Source organism: Uranotaenia lowii, chromosome 3 (genome assembly GCF_029784155.1).
Source record: "Uranotaenia lowii strain MFRU-FL chromosome 3, ASM2978415v1, whole genome shotgun sequence".
NCBI lineage: Eukaryota > Metazoa > Arthropoda > Insecta > Diptera > Culicidae > Uranotaenia > Uranotaenia lowii.
The window spans coordinates 247,449,787-247,462,264 of NC_073693.1; the positions used below are offsets into that span (position 1 = coordinate 247,449,787).

The window sequence follows — 12,478 nt, forward strand, 5'->3', positions numbered from 1 at the left end:
ATGAAACCTGATAATGTTTCCGACATTTTACTTCTTTAGTTGAGAGTAAGATACAATGAAAAAAACTCCCCTGTGTTCTCCATAAAATGCGGGATCAACTCACGTCTCCTAAAAAAATCAATTTTAAGAATTTCCCAATTTTTTAGGCACTTGAGAATTCCAAGGTACAATTTTCCGGATTTCAACATCAGTTCAGTAATCATAAATAAGAAGTATCATTGAACGAACTCACCAATTGTAGAAGTAGGAAGTCTTCCACTTGTAGCGGATCATTCAACGATGTCAACAGCAATCTGCACTTGTACCGATAATCTTGAAATACGTGGGAACCAGTATTTCACTTCCGTTTACACAAGTTTGAACGAGTTTGAATCCACTTCTGATACGACTTTGTGAACCTTGGTAGCTTCAACATGTAAAAAACAAGCTTAGTCCCCTAAATTTACCCGCACTACGCTTATCCGTGTGTGCTTCTTTTTCCGTTCTGTTAAGTATTCGCTGTATTAAGTTTTCCAAACTTTTATTTCAAAATCACACTCATCCACTTTCCAATCAAAATAGTACCCCACCATTCAAACGCAAAACACGTGGAGACAAAATAAAACAAGCAATTTTCATCTTCCATAGTTTCCCATCATTTGGCTTCGTATACAATTGAAGAACACACTCCTTGTTCAATTATTATCTGATCATTTACTTCCCAAAATTTCCCAGATCGACACTTATTTTCTAACACCCAACTAGGTGTAAACCATTAGCCTTCAGACCGAATCAAACTAGCATCTAGCTAGAGAAACTAGAGCTATCGAAGAATAATCACAAAACTGAACCGCCTCGGCCGAATCTATGCAAAATCAAAAGCACTATAAAACGAAATATCCTCGTTTTTTACCGCCTCTTTTGACATCATCTTGTGATGATCACTCCCGGCTATCCTATGGTAATGTTTTCCTCAAATCCCGTCTATATTTTCACTTGAAAAACAATAAATTCCACACTAGTAGTGATGGCGCTAGCATTCAAAAATTACTCCACGTGTTCTAATGACACGTAGAAAAATTTATATTTTCATTATTTCATTTTCCACCAAGCAATTTCAGCCTGCTTAAATTTTTCTTCGCGCAAAAGTATAAGTTGCTATGGTGTTCAATATGTTTTTTGTTTTCTTTCGAGTGAAAAAAGGTCCCGTTGGTTGAAATGCACTAGATTCATTGAGCTTTCAAATTTGAGGAACAATATACATTGAAATTAAAATTTAAACTAACTGAGACACATAACTCTTCATGAAAAGTATTTTCGAATCATTAATTGAAAATTAATTGTTTTCCAAAAAAACTCGAAATTTAGTTATTGGTGTCATTACATAATCAAGAAACTTTGCTTGGGGAATGATGAGCTAGTTGGCGCCAGGAGCTCTGGGCGATGAATAATTTTCTCGCACGCCCGTTATATCAGCTTATCAGTGGCTTATTATAGTCATGCAAAATGCTTATATCCTTGTTTCGACCATTTGTTTTCAAATGGTTTTGAAAACGCTAAAAAAGCTTTTATTAAACATACTGTTTAAGCTGTTTTGATAGAGTTGTGAATGCTCTGTTAAAACTACAATAAAACACAAACTTAGAAGTTTGCTTCAAGCTTTTTTTTTTTTGCATGCTCTTTAAAATAGCACTCAGTGCTTGATTATTGAACCGACATAAAATTTAGTGACACTTCTCGATTAAAATTTAAAAACAGGACACGCTTAGGTTAGATCTCACAAATTTGAAATGGAATTCCCATTTTTACACATTGTTGTTTAGTTATGTGTGTTTGGTTTTGATTTTTTATTTTAAGTTGAACGAATGCCGCCATCTTCCACTAGTTTAGCCCTTTCAGCCAGTATCAATACTGTTGGAGTTTCAAGTAATTTTAAGACATTCGGAATTTACAAATCACGTGGACGGTAGAATCTATCGTTACCAACCATAGATCCTATGGTAGGATCTATAAGCCAACATCACATCCCAAGGTACCTTTGACAAAATGAACCTGGTCGGTTCTCCGTCAGAATTTGTTTATATTCAAAGAAGTTGTTTTGAACAGAGATCAATACAGTCGGAAATGAGTGAATTCACGTAACAAAAATTTGTGCGAACGTGAACTTTTCTTGCAGGGTTCATCGAATTTGCATGCATATTTTTGGTTGTATTAATTTTTGCGTTGAGCAGAACTCGACGGAGAGATAATTTGAAAATGATTTTTATGGAAATTAATTATCGATTTTCAGTTTTCGTATCAAATAAAATTCATGGAACACAATTTTCTGATTTTTTTTATTCAAATCACCCAGAGTAGAAAGGTGCCAAACGCAATAAAGGTTTATTGTTCCTGATCACGGAAATGTTTGTCAATCTCAAGAAATCACTCAATATAAATCAAGAAAAACAAATTTTGTCAAAATTCATCGACAGATTTTAAATTTTATTTAGAGCTTCAAAAAACCTTTCATGATAATTTTTTAAAAATTGCTTAAAAATTTTTGTTTTGAAGGCATGAATTTCATTTCTGATTACCAATCCAAGATCACAGTGTAAAAAACAGATTTCATAACCCTTTGATTTGAAGTTGCTGTGAGTAAAAATTCGATTCGTATTTAATGTTCTTTTTTTTTCTTTGTTCAGTGCTTATGGCTTCATGTATTGATATTGGATAAGTTTCTCAATAACGATCCGCCAACTACAACGTTGATAAAGTCGCGTATACCATAAAGATGGTAAAACGACTATTATCGAAACAAACAAAAAATACAGTATCGATCATAATTATACAGAAATTAGAAGCATGCGCACTGTCACTTCAAATTTGAATTTCCATAACTTTTGACTCTGATGATAGTTTTTTATCGAAATTCAAAGGCTCAACTTAGTTTGCCAGGTCTGATAGTTTAAAAATGGATTATGAGAAACAGTAATAATTTTAATACACGCATCTGCAATATATAAAGTTTAAAATTGTGGGTAATTAAATTGTTAACAATTTGTTCAAAGACATCGATATTCTTTGTCCTCAGGGAGAATAAGAAATAAAGGTGGTTTGTACTGAAGTCCAAATGATCAATTCCAGCGTGAATTCGCGTCACAAAAGTAATCGAGCACAACAACAAAAAAAAAAAACAATAAATTTCTTGGTGATCAAATCATATTTATTTCATAGAAAATTTTTACAGTAAATTGATTGACTTCTAGAATGATATTGAGAATTTTAATAAATATTTTAGTAATGTTTTTGATGAACTGACTTCCGACAATCTAGTTCTTCATTTTGCTTTGTCGGAAGTCAGTCACAATGCGGAAATCCGGACTTCCGAAGTAAAGTTTAGAGCTGGTGCAATAATAACTTTTTGGAAAAGTCCGGAAAAGTGAATTTACGTCACAGTGGAATGTGCGAGAAGCAGTGTTCTGCATCGCTAACTGGAAGATTAGCGCCGCTAATCAAATCGCTAACGCAGGCAATGTTAGCGATCGCTTATCAAAACCGCTAAATGAGCTGAAAAAGTTATCGCTTCAAGCTTAAAGCGCTATTCGCTAATCGCTAACTGTTTACCAAGTTATGTATATATTTGAATTTCATGTTAAATCAGGATTAACGGTACACATTTTACTAGTCATTTATAAACATTATGGCAACTGTGGGACCTGCATCGGAGTCCCCGAAAGAGCCTGCTGAGATTCCTGATTCCTGACTCGATAACACTTCTGGTCGGCCGCGTGGATTCTTGAGAAGTGAAGGTTCGTCGAGACGAACGAAAGCCGAACGGCTTTGAGCGCGTTTTCTAGTGGGGGAGAGTGAGAATGGGATACGACGAGAATACGAAAGTATGTGTGCGTAACTGCTGATTTGGCTGTCAGTAAACACTGATAAATAATGTAACGTTATTTTCAAACGTATATCCCACATCTTCCCTCTCCTCCCAGAAAAATTGAAAAAAAAAGTTAACTTGAGTATTGATTCAAGTAGCTGTTTTGATCATTCTGGCACTATTAGCTAAAATTTAAATCACACTGCTTTCAGCGCAAGCAAATTTTCTGATGATATCTTGATCTTAGTATTTCGTCAAATCTTTCATCTAAATCTGACTCTTACAAGTATCTTCTTCATTAATGTATTCTCCAGACCGTTATTGTTCATTAAAGGACTGAGGCATCAAAAGATTATCATATAAAATATCTTCATTGAAAGATCAAAGGTATTTAATTTTACTTTTGTTCTTACAAATATATACATAAACAAGTTTAACCTTGTTAACAAGTTACAAATATACATAAACAAGTTAAAATTAAACCGTATCAAAGGTGACTCATGACTGCGACATTTGTGCGAACTTGTACATTCGTGCGACCTGTCAAATCAGTGTAAAATCTGTCGGAGTTCTACACGCTAACCTTTTTTCAATCAACCTTCGTAAGCATAACTGCGACTGCAGAACATTGCACGAAATCCAATTTTCAATGAAAGAGATAATATTCCATCCCCTTTTCAACGTAAATTGCTAAGACGTCATACATTCAAAAAAAAAAAACGAGTGTGCAAACTCGATTATTCTACGACTGTTTGTATCTATGCTCGCCCTCGTATGATAAAACATATTTCTCGTAAATCACTTTTGCGCAAATGGTGGCTTTCAAGAGAACATCGAAAGTTTGGTAATATTATACACAATTTGTTTTCTCGACTCCCCGTTGATCTTCTCCAGCCAAAAACGAACAAAAGTCATCGTCAATCACTCACTCGCTCATTTGTAACAATGTCAGAATCTTCAGAGCACCACCGTACATCTTCAGTTCAAATCTGGTATACTACCGGTGCAAGACTGAACTTACAATCAAACAAAGCAGCAAAAAAAAATGCAACACTGGTTGTAACCTGGTACAATACTGGTCAAAAATGAATACGCTATTAGTGGCTGTTCACTTTCCCCAAAGGTTGATGTCATGCTGAAGCGACAAGCATCACTTTGCGTTCTACGTTCCGATAAGAAAGCAATGCAACGCATTGGTATGTCATACTGGCGCCATGTCGCTTTGAAATTTACTACAAATCATCACTTCTCTACGTAGATGTAGGGGAGAGTGGGGATACTTGATCCCCTTTTCTTATTTTCACCATATCTTTTTGGAAAAATTTAGCAACTCGCCGTCTTTGACATTTTCTGACAGCTTGTAACTTCAAGTTTCTATGCTCCAAAAATTAGAACGATTCTTGAACCCGTTGATGAACTAGAAGCATTTTCGTGGAAGTAAAAAAATTGCGATTTTTCTGAAGTTAGGGGAGACTTGATCCCCTATTGAAGGAGACTTGATCTTTTATTCAGGAAGCCCTAATCCTTGTAAAAAAATCAAACAAAACCTCAAGATAGAATGTTAATTGACTATTTTGGTCATGTTTGTTCTCATTTCACAATTTATAGCAGACATAAGAAGAAAATTCTATAACTTTGTCTCAACGCTAATTACATTGCATACTTAAAGGCGCTATTTTTTATAATTAAGAGAAAATTAATTATTTTTTCTCTTTTCTTCAGACAATTGTTTGATAAATATTAGTTTTTGGATAAATATTAGTAATTTCGTAATCAGCAATCATAACGATCAATTCAGAAGAAGAATATGCCGTTTGGAAGGGGGGATCAATTGTACCCAACTCTAGGGGATCAATTATACCCATAATCAACATTTTAGAAAACTTTTTCTGAAAAAAGTTGAGAGTTTTCCATTGCTTTGAAAATATGGCATTATGAAGTTCATTTTACGCTCGAACGATTGATACATTGGAACAAATATTTTTTTCATAATCTTCCCATGTAAGGAACATTTTAAAGTGATGAAAAAAGATCTTCAAGTTACATTTTGTGAAATTTTTCAAACAAAGTTCAATTACTCAATCAATCATTTTGTTAAAAAATTTTAAACTACAAGCATTGTTATTTTGCTCATTTTGGCACATTTTTCTAGAACATTTGATCTTTGTAAGGCATTCCAGTTTCGAGATATAGCTAAGGAATCAAGTATCCCCAGGGATCAAGTATCCTCATTCTCCCCTATATATCTGATAATGCTTGGAATCGTCTCCTTTTTTCGGGAGCCATTAAAAACTCATCAGATCATGATCCGGATTGCAAGAATGCCGAAATTTGAACCAACAAATTTCCTTGTTTTTTTTTTTACCAGGACTAAGAATTTATGAAAATTTTCTCGCCAATTAGGATATTTTGTTGTTTATTATTACAAGTTCGGACAGATCTTCGAACTATTGTGCGTAAAACCTGGAATCTCTACTTCAGACTGAGAAAAAACAATATTCCCATTGGATTTCCTACTTGTTGCGCTACACAATACCCTGCCATCAGCTTTGTGGCGCTTTCCAAAGCGCTCACTATGACAAGTCTGCGCTTTTTCCAAGGAGTTTAAATGGAAGCAGGTATGTCGCGTGAGAGCGTCGCAAATCAACACGCTGCTTGTCGCCTGAGTATAACATCACACAAAGGCGTACACACTTTACGTGCACGATGATCGCAAACATGCCCGTGGGAGAGAGTATATCTTACAAATATACGTATATTTAATTCGATGTTTCAAATTCATGTGTATGGGTACGCCTTTTCGCACCAGCTTTTGTTTGGTATCTTTGTGGCTTGACTTTGCTTAACATATGCATTCGGCAGCGCTTTTGGCACATGGACCTCATCTCAGCTCTAAATTATCATATCGCTTACAAAGTCAAAAATGTTTTTTTTTTACTCTCACAACGTTTCCGGAGGTGACCACGGAAGTCTCAAAACCAATGCGCTATCTCAATGTTTTTCGCCGAGAGGTTAAAATTTCTTGTTCTCCTTTATCGTGTTTCTATCATGAAATTAATAAATTTTAAACATCAAGAATATTTCCGTCAGCGTCTTCAAAATTATCAACCGGTTTCCGCCGGAACTCTCTCAATGAAGTCAGAATCCACCGAACCATAGGAACCAAGAGGACAGTATACACCGGATTTTGTCATAATGCACGTTTAGTTCCTGATAAACTAACTTATTATCCGGTATCCGCCGGTACTTTCTTCCGGAATCGCTCAGTTTGAAAATATTCGGTAGCCTCCGGTCCCTTTACCAATATCTAAAGCTAGTATCAGCTAGCTTCAGTCTCCGTCGGGACTTTTATTAATAGTCAGTATCCGCTAACTATGCCAATATCCGGTATTCGCCGGAATGTTGCAGATCCACAGTTAGTATCCGCTACCTGTGATACTTTCCGGTATCCGCCGGAATTTTATCAATTCATAGCCGGTATCCGCCGAGCTATTCAATCAAACGAAAGTGACTGTCCACAGTTAGTATCCGCTAACTGTGAGACTTTCCGGTATCCGCCGAAATTTTATTAATTCATAGCCGGTATCCGCCGAGCTATTCAATCAAACGATGGTGAGTATCCGCTCAAGCCATCATCCGGTATCCGCCGGATTCTCTAAATATCTAGCCGGTATCCACCGAGCTAGAGGAAAGCATAACCTGCAACATCAATCCGGTATCCGCCGGATTATGTTAATTTTTTTTTTTGGTATCCGCCGAAACATCACACAACATAATTTCACTACAACTTATCTTGATTAATAATCGTCACCGCAGTAAACAACCTTTTCTAAATCGTGCGCATACTTACATGTTTCTTTCAAACAAAAAAGCTCAAAATTCTTCCCGTAAACTATATTTTGAGTATCTGGCACGGATCGCCAAAATGTGGGACCTGCATCGGAGTCCCCGAAAGAGCCTGCTGAGATTCCTGATTCCTGACTCGATAACACTTCTGGTCGGCCGCGTGGATTCTTGAGAAGTGAAGGTTCGTCGAGACGAACGAAAGCCGAACGGCTTTGAGCGCGTTTTCTAGTGGGGGAGAGTGAGAATGGGATACGACGAGAATACGAAAGTATGTGTGCGTAACTGCTGATTTGGCTGTCAGTAAACACTGATAAATAATGTAACGTTATTTTCAAACGTATATCCCACAGCAACATTATACCATTTTCAACTCGACTTTTTTAGAACTTGTTTAAGTATTGGTCCAAAACTTATGAGATTTGAACCCAAATTGAGGCAGTTCTAAAGCCTTTTACAGTTAATGGAACAAGATTGTGGTTGCCAGTTTTTTCTCAGATTTCGTCTTGGTCCAAATTTTGTATGTAAAAGATTTTTATCAGTGACACTCATTAATGCCACAAATTCGTGTCAAGACTCAAGTCAGTGATTTAATAAACGTGTACGTGAACAACATTTTCAAACTTAACACTAGAAAACAAAAATCAGTTTCCATTCTAACTTGAAACAAAGGCTGAATGAATTGTTAACCACATTTGACAATTCATATTACGACAAAACGTATACTTCTTTCAGTAATCTTTCGTGAGTTTTTAACAAATATTTGAGAGATAGCGCTCCTCAATTAGCGGAACTAAAAATTAGCGGAACTTTCTAATTCGCTAGCTAAACCACTAACAAAAAGTTAGCAGACTAATTAGCGATTAGCGGTTTAGCGCTTTTGTGCCGAACACTGGCGAAAAGTAATTTGATAAGATGAGATCATTCGCCTGTTGAGGCCATTCAACATTTTGGGCATTTCCATGTATCTTTCAACTGAACGGTGTACCAAGCTCTGCCGGCTTGTCTGTTGGAAAGCTTATCATGAGCTGAACCTTTCTGCTGTTTTCCAGCTTGGAACAAAGCAATAAGAGCACTACGCATAAGTTAGGCGGTATAAACTCATGCACCCAAGCCCATGTGCCATGCCCTAATGTGTTTTTACTAATAATTAGGTTGTATGCTTTAATTTTAAACTTTTCTTAAACTGGTCTTGCTGTTTTAGTTGTTCCATAAATGAAGTCATAAGTCATTCATTGAAACATCTGATAATTTTTAACATCGGAGCTCGGAGAAAAACGCAACCTTGCATTTCCGAAAGACTTTCGCCATCCATCATCGAGCTTTGATTTACGCAATCTTGAACACTCGTTCGAAATTTGTCATGTATCAAATACCGGATTATTTCCTACAAGAAACAGCTTATGATAAACGACTTCCTCCTGCCGCTTAACACACACAAGATACCGGGCCCAGAATCTATGAGTACATGTACAATGTACAAGCTCCGGTACGGTTTTCCATAATTTATCCTTTATTCTGACACGGTGGATATATTTATGCATCCGGTCGAGAACTCTAACAGCAGCAGCAGCAGAAACTAAGACCCACTTTCTTTGTTCTATCTCTCATTGCCGACGAACGAACGAACGACCGACCGAATGAACGCATCAACAATGGGGCAAAAAATGAATGGCAAAAAAATCTTCCCGTTGTTGCTCAACATTTCCACCGGAATCCCGTCTTCGGACCAGCAGGGTAGTGAAAGGCAACAACCTTTGATCAGCAGCCCCCGTCTGACCGCCCGGAAATTCTCTGCCCCCAAGACGCCGGAACGGCAGCGGAAGAGTTTCTTCGGAACGCCGCAACGAGAACGTGACACTTCCAGGTATGTTTTCAAGGTTTTTTTTTGTATTTGGATCTTTTTTCTATTCAAAATTTTACAACTTGATCAATCTTTCTTGTCAAATGCATGTAGGTTAAGAGTATCATCAGTTTATGTGGCTTTCAGGTATCGTTATCGATAATTTCTATTTGAATATTCAGCAACATTTGAGTTATTTATAACATATTGATGATCCATTGCATTCTTCCTTAGACAAATCAAGTGATGATGCTCTTAACAATAATAACGTATTTCATAATTATTTTTTTCTGTATGGTTCCAGAGTGTGTGAATGTGTTTGTTTGGCTGTAGTTGTTTTGAAAATATAAAATTCTAAGTATGATTCAAAATTGTTGCAATGCGTTGTTCAACTTGTTATACCATTTTTGGGTATTTCTTGTTATTTCTTTGTTGTCAAAATAAGTCGTACTTCATACGGATATTATAATTATTTTGTATGGTTGAATAATTAATTCATGATGCATTTAAAATTTTAAAATCTTGTGGATCTTTCTTCTGGATTGCTCGTAAAGATTTATTTTAATGAAGTTGAAAGTACCTCTCCATTTTTGTCCTTTCTTGGATGTTGGGCATTTCGAAAGCTGTCGACGAACTTAATCTTATGGTCTAGTCATTTATCTTTGAAAGACAGCCAACTCGAGCTCGTCAAATAAATCAAACAAGCTGTCTTATACATAGAGCGATGGAAATTCATTGATACGAATAGCATGAACAGAATGTAGAAAAGTATCTGTAGGTACCTGACTTACGTCCAAACACTGCTTGCATGCCACGTCTTAATGCTGAAGTTTTTATATTGACCTCATAAATTTCCTAATAAAAACCAAAACTTTATCATTTTGATATGTTTTCGAAAAAAAAATTTATTTATTTTTTCTTAAACCTAGGTCTTTTTAAAAAATGGATAAACAGAAAAAAATCTCTTTGAGTGGTTAATAAGTCTTTGGATGTTGAACGCTCAACCATCTCTGGAAGATATAGTGACTAGAATTTTTTACTCCCGCATCAGGGCTGAGCAAATCTGAGCCATTTTATCTAAAAATCAGGCAAAGTCCGGGCATTTGATTTCTAATTTGCAACTCGAAAACCGGACAATATCCGGGCGAGTTTGGTTAAAATCCAAAAATTATTCAACAAAAATTAAGAAAGAAAACAGTTTAAACTTTTTTTTTCATCGTTCATTTTTTTCAGGTAAAGTGATATTTTCAGTTTCTTAAAAACCGTGCATGATTATTTCAAAACAACCTTCGCAAATAATTTCGTTTTTGGACGCAAAAATGAACAAAGTTTCTATTGTTTGAGTTTTCAGTTTGATTTTGCGAATAAAGTAAATCAATTCGGGTAGAATCCGGGCATTTTTCAACGAAATCCGAGCAGAAAGCCGGACCAGAGTTTTCAAAAATTTTATATAAAACTAGCTGACCCGACAAGCTTTGTTGAGCGTTTGATTTTTTTTTCACAATAATAATGATCATGTAAGTTGAGGGTAAATGTTTATTTATTTTAATAAAATGGGATTGGTACTGCAAAATTTGAAGAATCTGGGCAGATTTCGAACTATTTGCGTAGTATTTCTGCTAAATTATATTAAGTGGACCTTGAGACTGCCGTGAACTGCCGATGTGACGTAAATGTCACTTTTAGTTTTCGCCAATAAGAGTGTTAATCGATTTTCCCCGTTTTTTCATCTTGTGGGGCTTTTCATGAAATGTGATATCGTTCACAGATCACATTTTATGAAAAGTCCTGCAGAAGTGGAGATTTGGGAAAAAGTGAAAAACGCTCTATTTGGCGAAAACTAAAAATGGCGAATATATTACTTCGGCAGAACAGAACTCAATCGAAAAGAATGTTACAAGTAGGTATTTCAATCCTCAAGACGCTATTTTTTTACTCCCCATTTAGAGATTTTGATTTAGGCTTGAGGAATACGTGATTACATTTTTGTAAACCTTAAATCAAAAGTTTGATTTTAATTGTGATCTTAATCAAATATTTGTTACTGACCTCTGATACTAAGTGTTTCGTTTACTATTTGATCAGTTATCCCAAAATCTGGATCATTAATGTCAAAGTGATGAAATGAAAAATCAAACATTTTGCTCTCGAACATTTTCTTTGTTTAGTAAATTTGTTTTTTTTTTGTCGGAACTTGACTCAACTTGACTGAAAACCACTCAAGAAAAAAAAAGATTTCGGAATTTTTTGCATTTTGTTAAATAATTTCCTGTTACCTAATATAATTTAAAAGGAAATATAGTTAAACCCCGCTAAATCGAGTTCCGATTATTTTCATACAAAATCAATTGAATATTGTGTTTTACCATCAAAATATTTTGTTATGCTATTAAATCGAAGTTTTTCGGCGAATTAAGTCTAAGCTAGCTTCTGAAAAATGTCGATTAAAATAGGATACAAAAATGTATGCATTTTACCAGCTTTACGGCTGGATTATTTGCAATAGGAGGGTACCAGAAGAAAAGGATAGGATTTGTCAATGTTATTGTGTAATGAATTTTACACGAAAAGAGTAGAATCCATTGAATTTTGGTCAACTCTACACAAACTACACTAACACACACATTCATTCCTTACACCAAATACCTATCTGGAAATACAAATAATCACCCAAAGTGTTAAAATCTATATTCGAAGATCTCCGACGGTGGGAATAAGCGTTTATCTTTGATGATTTCCGTGTTTTATTACATTTGTGTAACCCGAGGTTTCACGTATCCGAAGTGGTCCTGTCCCAGACTTTCTCGGATAAACGGAGTTTTAATGTACTGGTTATTGACTTCTATATATACCTTTTGACTTGTGTAATTCTCACCTGGTTTAAAGCGTTAGTTTGAAGGTTTTTTATTTTTTTCTGAAGTATCCATAAACTTAAAAAAAACCTTTAAAAA

The 12,478-nt window shown here is 35.5% G+C and overlaps 1 protein-coding gene across 5 annotated transcripts in view; it reads left to right on the forward strand.

Moving 5' to 3' along the window:
• LOC129755947 (ras-specific guanine nucleotide-releasing factor 2-like) overlaps nucleotides 1-12,478 on the forward strand; it is a 546,013-nt gene that overhangs the window by 182,174 nt on the left and 351,361 nt on the right. For all 5 annotated transcript variants that reach the window (XM_055752664.1, XM_055752665.1, XM_055752668.1 and 2 more), the window contains exon 15: nucleotides 9,421-9,551. In XM_055752664.1, the coding sequence (XP_055608639.1) occupies nucleotides 9,421-9,551 (131 nt within the window). The remainder of the gene's footprint in view (nucleotides 1-9,420; nucleotides 9,552-12,478) is intronic.